Genomic DNA, 19285 nt, shown 5'->3' on the forward strand with positions numbered 1-19285 from the left:
CTTTGACTGGTATTGTGGAACACATTTAGGAGGGGCCGTGTCTGTGACTTGGCTTTGACTGGTATTGTGGAACACATTTAGGAGGGGCCGTGTCTGTGACTTGGCTTTGACTGGTATTGTGGAACACATTTAGGAGGGGCCGTGTCTGTGACTTGGCTTTGACTGGTATTGTGGAACACATTTAGGAGGGGCCGCGTCTGTGACTTGGGCTCTGTGCTTTAGAAGAAATAGAGGAAGAAGACAAAGAGAAGGTCCACTCTCTTAGAATTACAGTTGGAAAAAAATACTATGATTTAAGCCATGGACATTCTCTTTTTCTGCTACTGACTATTACAGGTTTTACACTGAGTTGACAAAACATTAGGAACACTTGCTTTTCCCATGACATAGACTGACCAGCTGAATCCAGGTGAAAGCTATGATCCCTTATTGAGGTCACTTGTTAAATCCACTTCAATCAGTGTCGAGGAAGGGGAGGAGACAGGTTAAAGAAGGATTTTTAAGCATTGAGACAATTGAGACATGGATTATGTATGTGTACCATTCAGAGGGTGAATGGGGCAAGACAAAAGATTGATGTGCCTTTGAACGGGGTATGGTAGTAGGTGCCAGGCGCACCGGTTTGAGTGTGTCAAGAACTGCAACACGGCTGAGTTTTTCACGCGCAACAGTTTCCCGTGTGTGTCAAGAATGGTCCACCACCCAAAGGACATCCAGCCAACTTGACACAACTGTGGGAAGCATTGAAGTCAACAACTCTTTCGACAACGTTTAGAGTCCATGCCTCGACGAATTGTGTCTGTTTTGAGGGCAAAAGGGGGTGCAACTCAATATTAGGAAGGTGTTCCTAATGTTTTGTACACTCAGTGTAGATGCACCAACAACTTAATTATATCACAATCAACATCCTGATCAACTCTATGTGAAGGAGATGTGTCGTGCTGCATGAGTCAAATGGTGGTCACACCAGATACTGACTGGTTTTCTGATCCACACCTCTACCTTTTTGTTTAAGGTCTCTGTGACCGACAGATGCATATCTGTATTCCCAGTCATGTGTAATCCATAATTTAGGGCCTAATGAATTTATTTCCAATTTATGAACTGTAACTGTAATGAAATTGCTGCATGTTGCGTCTATGTATTTTTTCGGTGTAGTTGGTGAGAGTTACTGTTGCACAAACAGGACAAAAACATGTGGTCCTCTTACATAGATGTAAGTCAATTTCAACATACATTTTTTTTGAGTAACACAAAAACCAAATACTGTGATTGTGTGAACATACTTTGTTTTTGGTGAGGACATCATCACTCAGTGAAATAGTCTGATTGAAATAAAAAACAATATTTTGATTAGTTTCAACGATCGCCATCTTTTTTGCACTTCTTTCTCCAAAAAAGCGATCATCCTTTATTTATACATACAATATACTGTAGATGTTAATTTAACCAGGAGAAATATCCCCTTTTGCATGACCAGGCCAAGATGACTGCAAAAACAAACACACGTTACATTGCAGACATTTGAATGGAATGGAAACTTAAACAAGTGTTTGGCCTAACGTTTGATCACCCACTCTTGAGGTTCATTCCGTACCACAATCCCTCTCTTCAGAGTTCAAAGAGTTTCCTCTATTCTGTCAGGATCTCTGCCACGCGTCCTCCAGACGAGCAACGTTTCCACAACTCTTAGTGACAGCCGTCCTCCGCAATATGTTCAACTCTGAATAATTCACCCTCCTCAATTTTCCCCGTCTTTAAGGAAAAGTTGGAAAGCCATTACTGACACCGGTGATCATCCAGCTGTATCGTATCACTAGCGCTTAGCGTCACCCAGGACGACGAGGCGCTCCGACAGAAGCCACTAGACACAGAGACCACTAGAGTGGGGAGGGAAAGAGAAGTTTCCACATCGCGGCTCAGAGAGCTCCAATGACCAGACCTGGGATCAAATACTATATGGAAATCTTTTCAATACTTTTAGCATTTGCTCTATTCTGCCTGGAGTGCCGGATATGCGTAATTTATAGTCTTGGGACTGTTCTATTGATCCAGTCAGTCAGGCAAGCCTAGATAAAGTATTTGGAATGATTTCAAATAGTAGTTGAACCCAGGTTTGTCCATATCTCAGTTTAGATATCTCCAGTGATACAAAGAGAGGAGAGGCCTGGGTCGTCTGCCACGTCTGCCTTGGTGTCCCTGGGAACATGTGTCAGTCTTTACAGGGTTTTAGAGTGATCCCCCCCCCTGCCCATTTTACCTCTGGCATGACATTTCCCCCTCTCGTCTCCCATCTATTCAGACATAACCCCAGCTCAACCTAACAGCTGGGGCCCTGCCTTCAACTGTCATTCACAGGGTGTTATAGCATCACCGGTTATAAGAAGAGACAGAGCGACAGAAGGATATATCCATGTATTATTTACCTGTTTTTTTGCTTTTGTGGAACACGGTGCTGCTGACCACACCCACAAAACTAAAGTTACACTATTTCTCCTCTTCAACACGAGTTTCCTCTGAACTATTAAACCTGCTAAATATTTGGATTGCTACTCATGACTTGCTGTGCATATTAGTCGATACATAAACTCCAGGTTTTTGTTGTATCACTAAAAGGTATTGAATCATACGTCCACCGTCGGGTTTTTTTCCATTGGGATCCCATTCTTTACCTTCAGGGCACAGGGCTCAACTAGTGAGTCTTTACATCGGGCCAAGAAAATAATATCTGTCACACCACCTGACCTTAACGTTACAGGAAGACAGATCCCCCAAATGCTCCACCAAGAGACGCTTCGCTTTTCAACGACCCGGATATGTTTATGGCAATGACATCAAAAATGGCACCAATTGGACCGCTGACACGGTCGGCAGCCCGCGGAGCGCCCTCCGATTGTCCTGTTCCGTTATTCATGAGGCTTGCTGCATTAGCTAGCTGTCCTGTGCTGTCCTGTCCTGTCCTGTCTGTTGCCAGGTGTCAGCCAGGTGTCAGCCAGGTGTTAGCCAGGTGTCAACCAGGCCCTTAAGTTTTCTTCTACCCTCCACCGTTGTTGTGTGAACACCAGGTGAGACACGGCGGACCAAGCGCTCCACCACTCAACCAACCTTGTTATCACCAACACACTGGGGGGGGGGGGGGGGGGTTATGGGACAGGAGGACACGGCGGGCCCCTACCTAATGGAGCGATATGGTGGAGAGGGGAAGGGGGAGAGGGTTAGGGCCACCAACAGATGCCTGTGTTCAAGGACTGAACCATGACACAGCTGTCACCACAGATGAGACCCGTGCCACCACCAATTGACTGAGCGTGTATTGTATATGGAAATTGTATGGTATGTCTAATGTGTAAGGTATGTATGGTATGTCTACTGTGTATGGTATGTCTAATGTGTATGGTATGTCTAATGTGTATTGTATATGGAAAGTGTATGGTATGTCTAATGTGTATGGTATGTCTAATGTGTATGGTATGTCTAATGTGTATGGTATGTCTAATGTGTATGGTATGTCTACTGTGTATGGTATGTCTACTGTGTATGGTATGTCTAATGTGTATGGTATGTCTACTGTGTAAGGTATGTATGGTATGTCTACTGTGTATGGTATGTCTAATGTGTATGGTATGTCTAATGTGTATGGTATGTCTAATGTGTATGGTATGTCTAATGTGTATGGTATGTCTACTGTGTATGGTATGTCTACTGTGTATGGTATATGGAAAGTGTATGGTATGTCTAATGTGTATGGTATGTCTAATGTGTATGGTATGTCTAATGTGTATGGTATGTCTAATGTGTATGGTATGTCTACTGTGTATGGTATGTCTACTGTGTATGGTATGTCTAATGTGTATGGTATGTCTACTGTGTATTGTATGTCTAATGTGTATGGTATGTCTAATGCGTATGGTATGTCTAATGTGTATGGTATGTCTACTGTGTATGGTATGTCTAATGTGTATGGTATGTCTAATGTGTATGGTATGTCTAATGTGTATGGTATGTATGGTATGTCTACGGTGTATGGTATGTCTACTGTGTATGGTATGTCTAATGTGTATTGTATGTCTAATGTGTATGGTATGTCTAATGTGTATGGTATGTCTAATGTGTATGGTATGTCTAATGTGTATTGTATGTCTAATGTGTATGGTATGTCTAATGTGTATGGTATGTCTAATGTGTATGGTAGTTCTAATGTGTATTGTAGTTCTAATGTGTATGGTATGTCTAATGTGTATTGTATGTCTACTGTGTATGGTATGTCTAATGTGTATGGTATGTCTAATGTGTATGGTATGTCTAATGTGTATTGTATTTCTAAAGTGTATTGTATATTGAAAGTGTATTGTATATTGAATGTGTATTATATATTGAATGTGTATTGTATTTCTAAAGTGTATTGTATATTGAAAGTGTATTGTATATTGAATGTGTATTGTATATTGAATGTGTATTGCAAATTGAAAGTGTATTATATATTGAATGTGTATTGTATATTGAATGTGTATTGTATATTGAATGTGTATTGTAAATTGAAAGTGTATTATATATTGAATGTGTATTGTATATTGAATGTGTATTGTATATTGAATGTGTATTGTATTTCTACTGTGTATTGTATATTGAATGTGTATTGTATATTGAATGTGTATTATATATTGAATGTGTATTGTATTTCTAATGTGTAGTGTATATTGAATGTGTATTGTAAATTGAAAGTGTATTATATATTGAATGTGTATTGTATATTGAATGTGTATTGTATATTGAATGTGTATTGTAAATTGAAAGTGTATTATATATTGAATGTGTATTGTATTTCTAATGTGTATTGTATATTGAATGGCTATTGTATTTCTAAAGTGTATTGTATATGGAAAGTGTATTGCATATGGAAAGTGTACTGTATATTGAATGTATATTGTATATTGAATGTGTATTGTGTATTGAATGTGTATTGTATATTGAATGTATATTGTATATTGAACGTGTATTATATATTGAATGTGTATTGTATTTCTAATGTATATTGTATATTGAATGTATATTGTATATTGAATGTATATTGTATTTCTAATGTGTATTGTATATTGAAAGTGTATTATATATTGAATGTGTATTGTATTTCTAATGTGTATTGTATATTGAATGTGTATTGTATATTGAATGTGTATTGTATATTGAATATGTATTGTATATTGAATGTGTAGTGTATATTGAATGTGTAGTGTATATTGAATGTGTATTGTATTTCTAATGTGTATTGTATATTGAATGTGTATTGTATATTGAATGTGTATTGTATATTGAATGTGTAGTGTATATTGAATGTGTAGTGTATATAGAATGTGTATTGTATATTGAATGTGTATTGTATTTCTAATGTGTATTGTATGTCTAATGTGTATGGTATGTCTAATGTGTATGGTATGTCTAATGTGTATGGTATGTCTAATGTGTATTGTATATGGAAAGTGTATGGTATGTCTAATGTGTATGGTATGTCTAATGTGTATGGTATGTCTAATGTGTATGGTATGTCTAATGTGTATGGTATGTCTACTGTGTATGGTATGTCTACTGTGTATGGTATGTCTAATGTGTATGGTATGTCTACTGTGTATTGTATGTCTAATGTGTATGGTATGTCTAATGTGTATGGTATGTCTAATGTGTATGGTATGTCTAATGTGTATGGTATGTCTACTGTGTATGGTATGTCTAATGTGTATGGTATGTCTAATGTGTATGGTATGTCTAATGTGTATGGTATGTATGGTATGTCTACGGTGTATGGTATGTCTACTGTGTATGGTATGTCTAATGTGTATGGTATGTCTAATGTGTATGGTATGTCTAATGTGTATGGTATGTCTAATGTGTATTGTATGTCTAATGTGTATGGTATGTCTAATGTGTATGGTATGTCTAATGTGTATGGTATGTCTAATGTGTATTGTATGTCTAATGTGTATGGTATGTCTAACGTGTATGGTATGTCTAATGTGTATGGTATGTCTAATGTGTATGGTAGTTCTAATGTGTATTGTAGTTCTAATGTGTATGGTATGTCTAATGTGTATTGTATGTCTACTGTGTATGGTATGTCTAATGTGTATGGTATGTCTAATGTGTATGGTATGTCTAATGTGTATTGTATTTCTAAAGTGTATTGTATATTGAAAGTGTATTGTATATTGAATGTGTATTATATATTGAATGTGTATTGTATTTCTAAAGTGTATTGTATATTGAAAGTGTATTGTATATTGAATGTGTATTGTATATTGAATGTGTATTGCAAATTGAAAGTGTATTATATATTGAATGTGTATTGTATATTGAATGTGTATTGTATATTGAATGTGTATTGTAAATTGAAAGTGTATTATATATTGAATGTGTATTGTATATTGAATGTGTATTGTATATTGAATGTGTATTGTATTTCTACTGTGTATTGTATATTGAATGTGTATTGTATATTGAATGTGTATTATATATTGAATGTGTATTGTATTTCTAATGTGTAGTGTATATTGAATGTGTATTGTAAATTGAAAGTGTATTATATATTGAATGTGTATTGTATATTGAATGTGTATTGTATATTGAATGTGTATTGTAAATTGAAAGTGTATTATATATTGAATGTGTATTGTATTTCTAATGTGTATTGTATATTGAATGGCTATTGTATTTCTAAAGTGTATTGTATATGGAAAGTGTATTGCATATGGAAAGTGTACTGTATATTGAATGTATATTGTATATTGAATGTGTATTGTGTATTGAATGTGTATTGTATATTGAATGTATATTGTATATTGAACGTGTATTATATATTGAATGTGTATTGTATTTCTAATGTATATTGTATATTGAATGTATATTGTATATTGAATGTATATTGTATTTCTAATGTGTATTGTATATTGAAAGTGTATTATATATTGAATGTGTATTGTATTTCTAATGTGTATTGTATATTGAATGTGTATTGTATATTGAATGTGTATTGTATATTGAATATGTATTGTATATTGAATGTGTAGTGTATATTGAATGTGTATTGTATATTGAATGTGTATTGTATTTCTAATGTGTATTGTATATTGAATGTGTATTGTATATTGAATGTGTATTGTATATTGAATGTGTAGTGTATATTGAATGTGTAGTGTATATAGAATGTGTATTGTATATTGAATGTGTATTGTATTTCTAATGTGTATTGTATATTGAATGTGTATTGTATATTGAATATGTATTGTATATTGAATGTGTAGTGTATATTGAAAGTGTATTATATATTGAATGTGTATTGTACTTCTAATGTGTATTGTATATTGAATGTGTATTGTATATTGAATATGTATTGTATATTGAATGTGTAGTGTATATTGAATGTGTAGTGTATATTGAATGTGTATTGTATATTGAATGTGTATTGTATTTCTAATGTGTAGTGTATATTGAATGTGTATTGTATATTGAATGTGTATTGTATATTGAATGTGTATTGTACATGGAGCGTGTATTGTACATGTCTATAACATGTCATAGACATGTTACAGACCAAACCACATGTTATAGACATGTTATAGACCAAACCACATGTTACAGACCAAACCACATGTTATAGACCAAACCACATGTTACAGACCAAACCACATGTTATAGACATGTTATAGACCAAACCACATGTTATAGACCAAACCACATGTTACAGACCAAACCACATGTTATAGACCAAACCACATGTTACAGACCAAACCACATGTTATAGACATGTTATAGACCAAACCACATGTTATAGACATGTTAGACTAAACCACATGTTATAGACCAAACCACATGTTATAGACATGTTATAGACAAAACCACATGTTATAGACATGTTATAGACCAAACCACATGTTACAGACCAAACCACATGTTATAGACATGTTATAGACCAAACCACATGTTATAGACATGTTATAGACCAAACCACATGTTATAGACATGTTATAGACTAAACCACATGTTACAGACCAAACCACATGTTATAGACATGTTATAGACCAAACCACATGTTATAGACCAAACCACATGTTATAGACATGTTATAGACTAAACCACATGTTACAGACCAAACCACATGTTATAGACCAAACCACATGTTATAGACTAAACCACATGTTATAGACCAAACCACATGTTATAGACATGTTATAGACCAAACCACATGTTATAGACCAAACCACATGTTACAGACCAAACCACATGTTACAGACCAAACCACATGTTATAGACTAAACCACATGTTATAAACATGTTATAGACCAAACCACATGTTATAGACCAAACCACATGTTATAGACCAAACCACATGTTATAGACCAAACCACATGTTACAGACCAAACCACATGTTATTGACATGTTATAGACTAAACTACATGTTATAGACCAAACCACATGAAATAGACATGTTATAGACCAAACCACATGTTATAGACCAAACCACATGTTATAGACCAAACCACATGTTATAGACCAAACCACATGTTATAGACTAAACCACATGTTATAGACCAAACCACATGTTATAGACCAAACCACATGTTACAGACCAAACCACATGTTACAGACCAAACCACATGTTACAGACCAAACCACATGTTATAGACCAAACCACATGTTATAGACATGTTATAGACCAAACCACATGTTATAGACCAAACCACATGTTATAGACCAAACCACATGTTACAGACCAAACCACATGTTATAGACATGTTATAGACCAAACCACATGTTACAGACCAAACCACATGTTATAGACATGTTATAGACCAAACCACATGTTATAGACATGTTATAGACTAAACCACATGTTATAGACCAAACCACATGTTATAGACCAAACCACATGTTATAGACCAAACCACATGTTATAGACCAAACCACATGTTATAGACATGTTATAGACCAAACCACATGTTATAGACCAAACCACATGTTACAGACCAAACCACATGTTATTGACATGTTATAGACATGTTATAAACCAAACCACATGTTATAGACCAAACCACATGTTACAGTCCAAACCACATGTTATAGACCAAACCACATGTTATAGACATGTTATAGACTAAACCACATGTTATATACATGTTATAGACCAAACCACATGTTATAGACATGTTATAGACTAAACCACATGTTATAGACATGTTACAGACCAAACCACATGTTATAGACATGTTATAGACCAAACCACATGTTATAGACTAAACCACATGTTATAAACATGTTATAGACCAAACCACATGTTATAGACCAAACCACATGTTATAGACCAAACCACATGTTACAGACCAAACCACATGTTACAGACCAAACCACATGTTAAAGACCAAACCACATGTTATAGACCAAACCACATGTTACAGACATGTTATAGACCAAACCACATGTTACAGACCAAACCACATGTTATAGACATGTTATAGACATGTTATAAACCAAACCACATGTTATAGACCAAACCACATGTTATAGACATGTTATAGACCAAACCACATGTTACAGACCAAACCACATGTTATAGACTAAACCACATGTTATAGACATGTTACAGACCAAACCACATGTTATAGACCAAACCACATGTTATAGACATGTTATAGACCAAACAACATGTTACAGACCAAACCACATGTTACAGACCAAACCACATGTTATAGACATGTTATAGACATGTTACAGACCAAACCACATGTTATAGACCAAACCACATGTTATAGACATGTTATAGACCAAACAACATGTTACAGACCAAACCACATGTTACAGACCAAACCACATGTTATAGACATGTTATAGACATGTTACAGACCAAACCACATGTTTTAGACCAAACCACATGTTTTAGACCAAACCACATGTTATAGACATGTTATAGACCAAACCACATGTTATAGACCAAACCACATGTTATAGACATGTTATAGACTAAACCACATGTTATATACATGTTATAGACCAAACCACATGTTATAGACCAAACCACATGTTTTAGACCAAACCACATGTTATAGACATGTTATAGACCAAACCACATGTTACAGACAAAATCACATGTTATAGACCAAACCACATGTTATAGACCAAACCACATGTTACAGACCAAACCACATGTTATAGACATGTTATAGACCAAACCACATGTTACAGACCAAACCACATGTTATAAACATGTTATAGACCAAACCACATGTTATAGACTAAACCACATGTTATAGACCAAACCACATGTTATAGACCAAACCACATGTTATAGACATGTTATAGACCAAACCACATGTTACAGACCAAACCACATGTTATAGACATGTTATAGGCCAAACCACATGTTATAGACCAAACCACATGTTATAGACCAAACCACATGCTATAGATCAAACCAGAGAACACAAAGCACCACAAAAAGCTCAATACTCTTGGCCAATATAATCCATCTTCAACGCTATACAGGCTTTTTCCTCTGCTAGCGTCCATAGTAACCAACCGATCAAACCGATCACCCCCCCAGCATCACCATCGACGGTGACGGAGACAGCAGAGAGGCAGACAGATGGACGGAGTCGGAGACAGAACTTTCAGACGTTCCATGATACCATGATGCAGGTGGTCCGGGGGGGCAGGGATGGGCAGGAAAGGGGATTGTCACAGTAGCATGGTGAATTATTTAAATGAAGAGAGCGTGGAGAAGGGAATCGCTGCATCTGTCGCACGACCCTTTAAAGCCCCAGAACAGATGTGTTTACCCACTACCCTGGCCCGCCCCCAGCCCGCTGTACCAGGCCTAACAGCTAACTACTTAAATGGGTCACCGTGGCCATGCCAAGAGTTAATTAAGCAAGACTCTTCAGATAACAGGAGCAGGAGGAGCTTCACAAAGAGTCTCAAATAACGAGTACTGATCTAGGATCAGGTTCTGTCAGGGCCCGTATTCACAAAGAGTCTCAAATAACGAGTACTGATCTAGGATCAGGTTCTGTCAGGGCCCGTATTCACAAAGAGTCTCAAAGAACAAGTACTGATCTAGGATCAGGTTCTGTCAGGGCCCGTATTGACAAAGAGTCTCAAAGAACGAGTACTGATCTAGGATCAGGTTCTGTCAGGGCCCGTATTCACAAAGAGTCTCAAATAACGAGTACTGATCTAGGATCAGGTTCTGTCAGAACCCGTATTCACAAAGAGTCTCAAAGAACAAGTACTGATCTAGGATCAGGTTCTGTCAGGGCCCGTATTGACAAAGAGTCTCAAAGAACGAGTACTGATCTAGGATCAGGTTCTGTCAGGGCCCGTATTCACAAAGAGTCTCAAAGAACGAGTACTGATCTAGGATCAGGTTCTGTCAGGGCCCGTATTCACAAAGAGTCTTAGAGAAGGGAGTGCTAATCTCACATCAGTTTTGCCTGTTAGATCATGATGCCTAGGAGGGAAGAACCTGATCCTAGATCAGTACTCGTTCTCTGAGACTCTTTGTGAATACGGGCCCTGACAGAACCTGATCCTAGATCAGTACTCGTTCTCTGAGACTCTTTGTGAATACGGGCCCTGACAGAACCTGATCCTAGATCAGTACTCGTTCTTTGAGACTCTTTGTGAATACGGGCCCTGACAGAACCTGATCCTAGATCAGTACTCGTTCTTTGAGACTCTTTGTGAATACGGGCCCTGACCCAAAGGACAATTGTACAAAACATGTTATCAGCAGCAGTTTTGGATTAGAACATTTGAGTGGATTATATGAGATGATGTTACTGCCGGATTGTGTGTAGATCAATTTGCTAGACATTTTAAAAAATAAAATAAAAATATAATGGAAACGTTTCTAATCTTGATATGTTCTGGACCACATTTCCCCGCAATACAATCATACTATTTTAGATTGGAGAGATAACATAAGTAGAAGGTGTTGTTGTGTTTGAAGATTAAAAACGTGAAGGAAAAAAATAATCTCTACATACTCAATTTCAGTTCTTGAGCTCTGCAGTGGCTTTCTGTTTTTGGTCAGACCATGGGTTAAATACATATCTCAAATGCTTTCAAATACTGGAAAGTATGTGAGGGCTGGCTTGATTTAACGACGACATAGAGACACCGGTACGGTGTTGGAATGTCAGTGGGGATGTGTTAACACACACACGCACACACACACACACACACACACACACACACACACACACACACACGCGCGCACACACACGTCTTCATGGAACCACCTTCTCATGGAGTACTTACTGTCCGACTGCATACAGCACTGGCGCAGGACACAGGAGATAATCGTTCCGCACAACACTTGGCTTCTGATCTGGAAAATAAAGACTAGAATGACTTCCCTGCACACTACCACACTACCACACACTACCACACTACCACACTACCACTACCACACTCACACTACCACTACCACACTCACACTACCACACTCACACTACCACACTACCACACTACCACTACCACACTACCACACACTCACACTACCACTACCACACTACCACACTACCACACTCACACTACCACACTACCACACTACCACACTACCACACTACCACACTACCACACTACCACACTCCCACACTACCACACTACCACACTACCACACTACCACACTACCACACTACCACACTACCACACTACCACACTACCACACTACCACACTACCACACTACCACACTACCACACTACCACACTACCACACTACCACACTACCACACTACCACACTACCACACTACCACACTACCACACTCACACTACCACACTACTACACTCACACTACCACACTACCACACTACCACACTACCACACTACCACTACCACACTCACACTACCACACTCACACTACCACACTACCACACTACCACACACTCACACTACCACACTACCACACACTCACACTACCACACACTCACACTACCACACTACCACACTCACACTACCACACTACTACACTACCACACTACCACACTACCACACTACCACACTCACACTAACACACTACCACACTACTACACTACTACACTACCACACACTCACACTACCACACTACCACACTACCACTACCACACTACCACACACTCACACTACCACTACCACACTACCACACTCACACTACCACACTACCATACTACCACACTACCACACTACCACACTACCACACACTCACACTACCACACTACCACACTATCACACTACCACACTCACACACTACCACACTACCACACTACCACACTACCACACTCACACTACCACACTACACTACCACACTCACACTACCACACTACCACACTACCACACACTCACACTACCACACTACCACACTCACACTACCACACTACCACACTCACACTACCACACTACCACACTCACACTACCACACTACCACACTACCACACTCACACTACCACACTACTACACTACCACACTACCACACTACCACACTACCACTACCACACTCACACTACCACACTCACACTACCACACTACCACACTACCACACACTCACACTACCACACTACCACACACTCACACTACCACACTACCACACTCACACTACCACACTACTACACTACCACACTACCACACTACTACACTACACTACTACACTACCACACTACCACACAACAATACAAAAATACTACACTACTACACTACACTACCACACTACTACACTACCACACTACCACACTACCACACACTCACACTACCACACTACCACACTACCACACTCACACTACCACACTACAACACTACCACACTCACACTAACACACTACCACACTACTACACTACCACACACTACCATACTACCACACTACCACACTCACACTACCACTACCACACTACCACACTCACACTACCACTACCACACTACCACACTCACACTACCACTACCACACTACCACACACTCACACTACCACACTACCACTACCACACTACCACACTCACACTACCACACTACTACACTACCACACACTACCACACTACCACACACTACCACACTCACACTACCACACTCACACTACCACTACCACACTACCACACTACCACACTCACACTACCACACACTACCACACTACCACACTACCACACTACCACTACCACACTACCACACACTCACACTACCACACTACCACACTCACACTACCACACTACCACACTCTCACACTACCACACTACCACACTACCACACACTCACACTACCACACTCACACTACCACACTACCACACTCACACTACCACACTACCACACTACCACACTACCACACTCACACTAACACACTACCACACTACTACACTACCACACTACTACACTACCACACTACCACACACTCACACTACCACACTACCACACTACCACACTCACACTACCACACTACCACACTACCACTAACACACTACCACACTACTACACTACTACACACTACCATACTACCACACTACCACACTACCACACTCACACTACCACACTCACACTACCACACTACCACACTACCACACTACCACACTACCACTACCACACTCACACTACCACACTACCACACTCACACTACCACTACCACTACCACACTACCACACTACTACACTACCACACTACCACACACTCACACTACCACACTACCACACTCACACTCCCACACTACCACACTACCACACACTACCACACTACCACACTACCACACTCACACTACCACACTACCACACACTACCACACTACCACACTCACACTACCACACACTACCACGCTACCACACTACCACACTACCACACTACCACACTCACACTACCACACTACCACACTACCACACTACCACACTCACACTACCACACTACCACACACTACACTACCACTACCACACTACCACACTACCACACTACCACACACTACCCCACTACCACACTACTACACTCACACTACCACACTCACACTACCACACTACCACACTACCACACACTACCACACACTCACACTACCACACTACCACACTACCACACACTCACACTAACACACTACCACACTACCACACACTCACACTACGACACTACCACACACTCACACACTAACACACTACCACACTCACACTACCACACTACCACACTACTACACTACTACACTACCACACTCACACTACCACACTACCACACTACCACACTACCACACTACCACACTACCACACTACCACACTACCACACTACCACACTACCACACTACCACACTACTACACTACTACACTACCACACTACCACACTACTACACTACCACACTACTACACTACCACACTACCACACTACCACACTACCACACTACCACACTACCACTACCACACTACCACACTACCACACTACCACACTACCACACTACCACACTACTACACTACCACACTACCACACTACTACACTACCACACTACCACACTACCACACTACTACACTACCACACTACTACACTACTACACTACCACACTACCACACTACCACACACTACCACACTACTACACTACCACACTACCACAACCACACTACCACTACCACACTACCACTACCACACTACCACTACCACACTACCACTACCACACTACCACACACTCACACTACCCCACTACCACACTCACACTACCACACTACCACACTACCACACTCACACTACCACACACTACCACACTACCACACTACCACTACCACACTACCACACTCACACTCAGGCTCACACACACACACACACACACACACACACACACACACACACACACACACACACACACACACACACACACACACACACACACACACACACACACACACACACACACACACACACGCCCAATTGACTTGCAGAATATACAGTAGTATAGTCAAGACATTTGTCATGAGGAAAAATGGGACAAGAAGGAAAGGGTAGAGGGGAAGAGTGGGGGAGGGTGGGAGAGAGTTGGAGAGAGTGGTGGAAAGAGGGAGAGAGAGGGGGAGAGACTGGGGGAGAAAGGGGGCGAGAGGGGGAGAGAGGGGAGAGGCGGGGTGAGACTGGGGGAGAGAGGGGGAGAGACTGGGGGAGAGAGTGGGAGAGACTGGGGGAGAGACGGGGAGAGACTGGGAGAGACTGGGGGAGAAAGGGGGCGAGAGGGGGAGAGAGGGGAGAGACAGGGTGAGACTGGGGGAGAGAGGGGGTGAGACTGGGGGAGAGAGTGGGAGAGACGGGGAGAGAAGGGGAAAGAGGGAGAGAGTGGGAGAGAGGGATAGAGTGGGGGAGAGTATGGGAGAAAGGGAGAGAGAGGGAGAGAGGTAGAGTGGGGTAGAGGGGTAGAGTGGGGAAAGGGTAAAGTGGGGAAAGGGGTAGAGCGGTAGAGTGGTAGAGGGGTAGAGTGGGATTTAATAACTGGTTGACTCTCCTTTGGCAGTAATAACCTCAACCAAACGTTTTCTGTAGTTGTGGATCAGACCTGCACAACGGTCAGGAGGAATTTTGGACCATTCCTCTTTACAAAACTGTTTCAGTTCAGGAATATTCTTGGGATGTCTGGTGTGAGCTGCTCTCTTGAGGTCAAATCGGGTTGAAGTCAGAACTCTGACTGGGCCAATTGAAGCCATTCTGTTGCTGATTTACTTCTGTGTTTGGGGTCGTTGTCCTGTTGCATCACCCAACTTCTGTTGAGCTTCAATTGGCAGACAGATAGCCTAACATTCTCCTGCAAAATGTCTTTATAAACTTGGGAATTCATGTGTCTGTCGATGATAGCAAGCTGTCCAGTCCCTGAGGCAGCAAAGCAGCCCCAAACCATGATGCTCCCTCCACCATACTTTACAGTCGGGATGAGGTTTTGATGTTGGTGTACTGTGCCTTTTGTTCTCCACACATAGTGTTGTGTGTTCCTTCCAAACAACTCAACTGTAGTTTAATCTGTTCACAGAATATTTTGCCAGTAGCGCTGTGGAACATCTAGGTGCACTTTTGCAAACTTCAAGAAATGTTTTTTTTTGGACAGCAGTGTCTTCTTCCCGTGGTGTCCTCCCATTAACACCTTTCTTGTTTAGTGTTTTACGTATCGTAGACTCGTCAACAGAGATGTTAGCATGTTCCAGAGATTTCTGTAAGTCTTTAGCTGACACTCTAGGATTCTTCTTAACCTCATTGAGCGTTCTGCACTGTGCTCTTGCAGTCATCTTTGCAGGACGGCCACTCATAGGGAGAGTAGCAACAGTGCTCCGTTTATAGACAATTTGTCTTAAGCCTTGTCTCAAGGCTTTTAGAGATACTTTTGTAACCTTTTCCAGCTTTATGCAAGTCAACAATTCTTCATCTTAGGTCTTCTGAGATCTCTTTTGTTCAAGGCATGTTTCACATCAGGCAATGTTTCTTGTGAATAGCAAACAAACATTTTGTGAGTGTTTTTTATAGGACAAGGCAGCTCTAACCAACATCTCCAATCTCGTGTCATTGATTGGACTCCAGGTTAGCTGACTCCTGACTCCAATTAGCTTTTGGAGAAGTCATTAGCCTAGGGGGTTCACATACTTTTCCCAACCTACACTGTGAATGTTTAAATGATGTATTCAATATAGACAAGAAAAATACAATAATTTGTGTGTTATTAGTTTAAGCACACTGTGTTTGTCTATTGTTATGATGAAGATCAGATCAAATTTGACAACTCATTTATGCAGAAATCCAGGTAATTCCAAACGGTTCACAACAGACTACATGTTTAAATAAGAAACTGAATTACCGAGGTACACAGCCCTAACAGCAGTCATACTTCTATATTCTGTTGGGTCTTTCACTTGACATGTTAAGATGGCTCCTGTAAGATATGTGTGAGTGTGTTTGCGTGTGTGTGTGTCTGTACTTACTGTATGTCTGCGTGCCAACTATGAAGCTACAGACGACCCCGTCGTTGCTTCGTCCCACGGAGAAGCCGTTCCCTCGCAGCACGATGTCAAACGACTCTGTGTTGTGTAAACAAGACACAGGAGATAGTGAGCAGAGGGGCCTTAGGAGAACACACAGACACAGGAGATATGCGCACACACACACGCATGCACACACACACACGGACACACACACGCACAGAGACACAGACACACACACAAACACACACACACACAAAGACACACACACACACACACACACACACAAATATCCATGAATGATAATCCACATAACAGGGGTTCCTTGAGTGGCCATGATTGGGAGTCCCATAGGGCGGCGCACAATTGGCCCAGCATCGTCCGGGTTAGGGGAGGGTTTGGCCTGGGTAGGCCGTCATTGTAAATAAGAATTTGTTCTTAACTGAGTGGTTAAATAAAGGTAAAATATATACAAATATTATCCTGCTGTAGCAAACTGGCTAAAATTAAGATCCTACATCTGTACACACACAGAACCAGAATACCCCTTCCAGCCTGGTGGCAACAACTATACACACAACAACAACTATACACACACAACAACAACAACTATACACACAACAACAACTATACACACAACAACAACAACTATACACACAACAACAACTATACACACAACAACAACTATACACACAACAACAACAACAACTATACACACAACAACAACAACAACTATACACACAACAACAACAATACACACAACAACAACAACAACTATACACACAACAACAACTATACACACAACTACAACTATACACACAACAACAACAACAACTATACACACAACAACAACTATACACACAACAACAACTATACACACAACAACAACCATACACACAACAACAACTATACACACAACAACAACAACAACAACTATACACACAACAACAACAACAACTATACACACAACAACAACCATACACACAACAACAACTATACACACAACAACAACAACTACAACAATACACACAACAACAACTGTATACAAAACAACAACTATACACACACAACAACAACAACTATACACACAACTACAACAATACACACAACAACAACAACAACTATACACACAACAACAACTATACACACAACAACAACTATACACACAACAACAACAACTATACACACAACTACAACTATACACACAACAACAACAACAACAACAACAACTATACACACAACAACAACCATACACACAACAACAACAACTATACACACACAACAACAACAACTATACACACAACTACAACTATACACACACAACAACAACAACTATACACACAACAACAACTATACACACAACAACAACAACAACAACAA

The 19285-nt window shown here is 40.1% G+C and overlaps 1 protein-coding gene across 1 annotated transcript in view; it reads right to left on the bottom strand.

Annotated features, from left to right (window-relative positions):
* The window catches only part of LOC120063427 (anthrax toxin receptor 2-like), a 147005-nt gene that overhangs the window by 94710 nt on the left and 33010 nt on the right, over nucleotides 1-19285 (bottom strand). The window contains exons 8-9 of the mRNA XM_039013797.1: nucleotides 17909-18004; nucleotides 12305-12374 (exon numbers count right to left, since the gene is read on the bottom strand). Coding sequence (XP_038869725.1) covers nucleotides 12305-12374; nucleotides 17909-18004 — 166 coding nt within the window. The remainder of the gene's footprint in view (nucleotides 1-12304; nucleotides 12375-17908; nucleotides 18005-19285) is intronic.

The sequence above is a fragment of the Salvelinus namaycush genome, chromosome 18 (assembly GCF_016432855.1).
Source record: "Salvelinus namaycush isolate Seneca chromosome 18, SaNama_1.0, whole genome shotgun sequence".
Classification (NCBI taxonomy): Eukaryota; Metazoa; Chordata; class Actinopteri; order Salmoniformes; family Salmonidae; genus Salvelinus; species Salvelinus namaycush.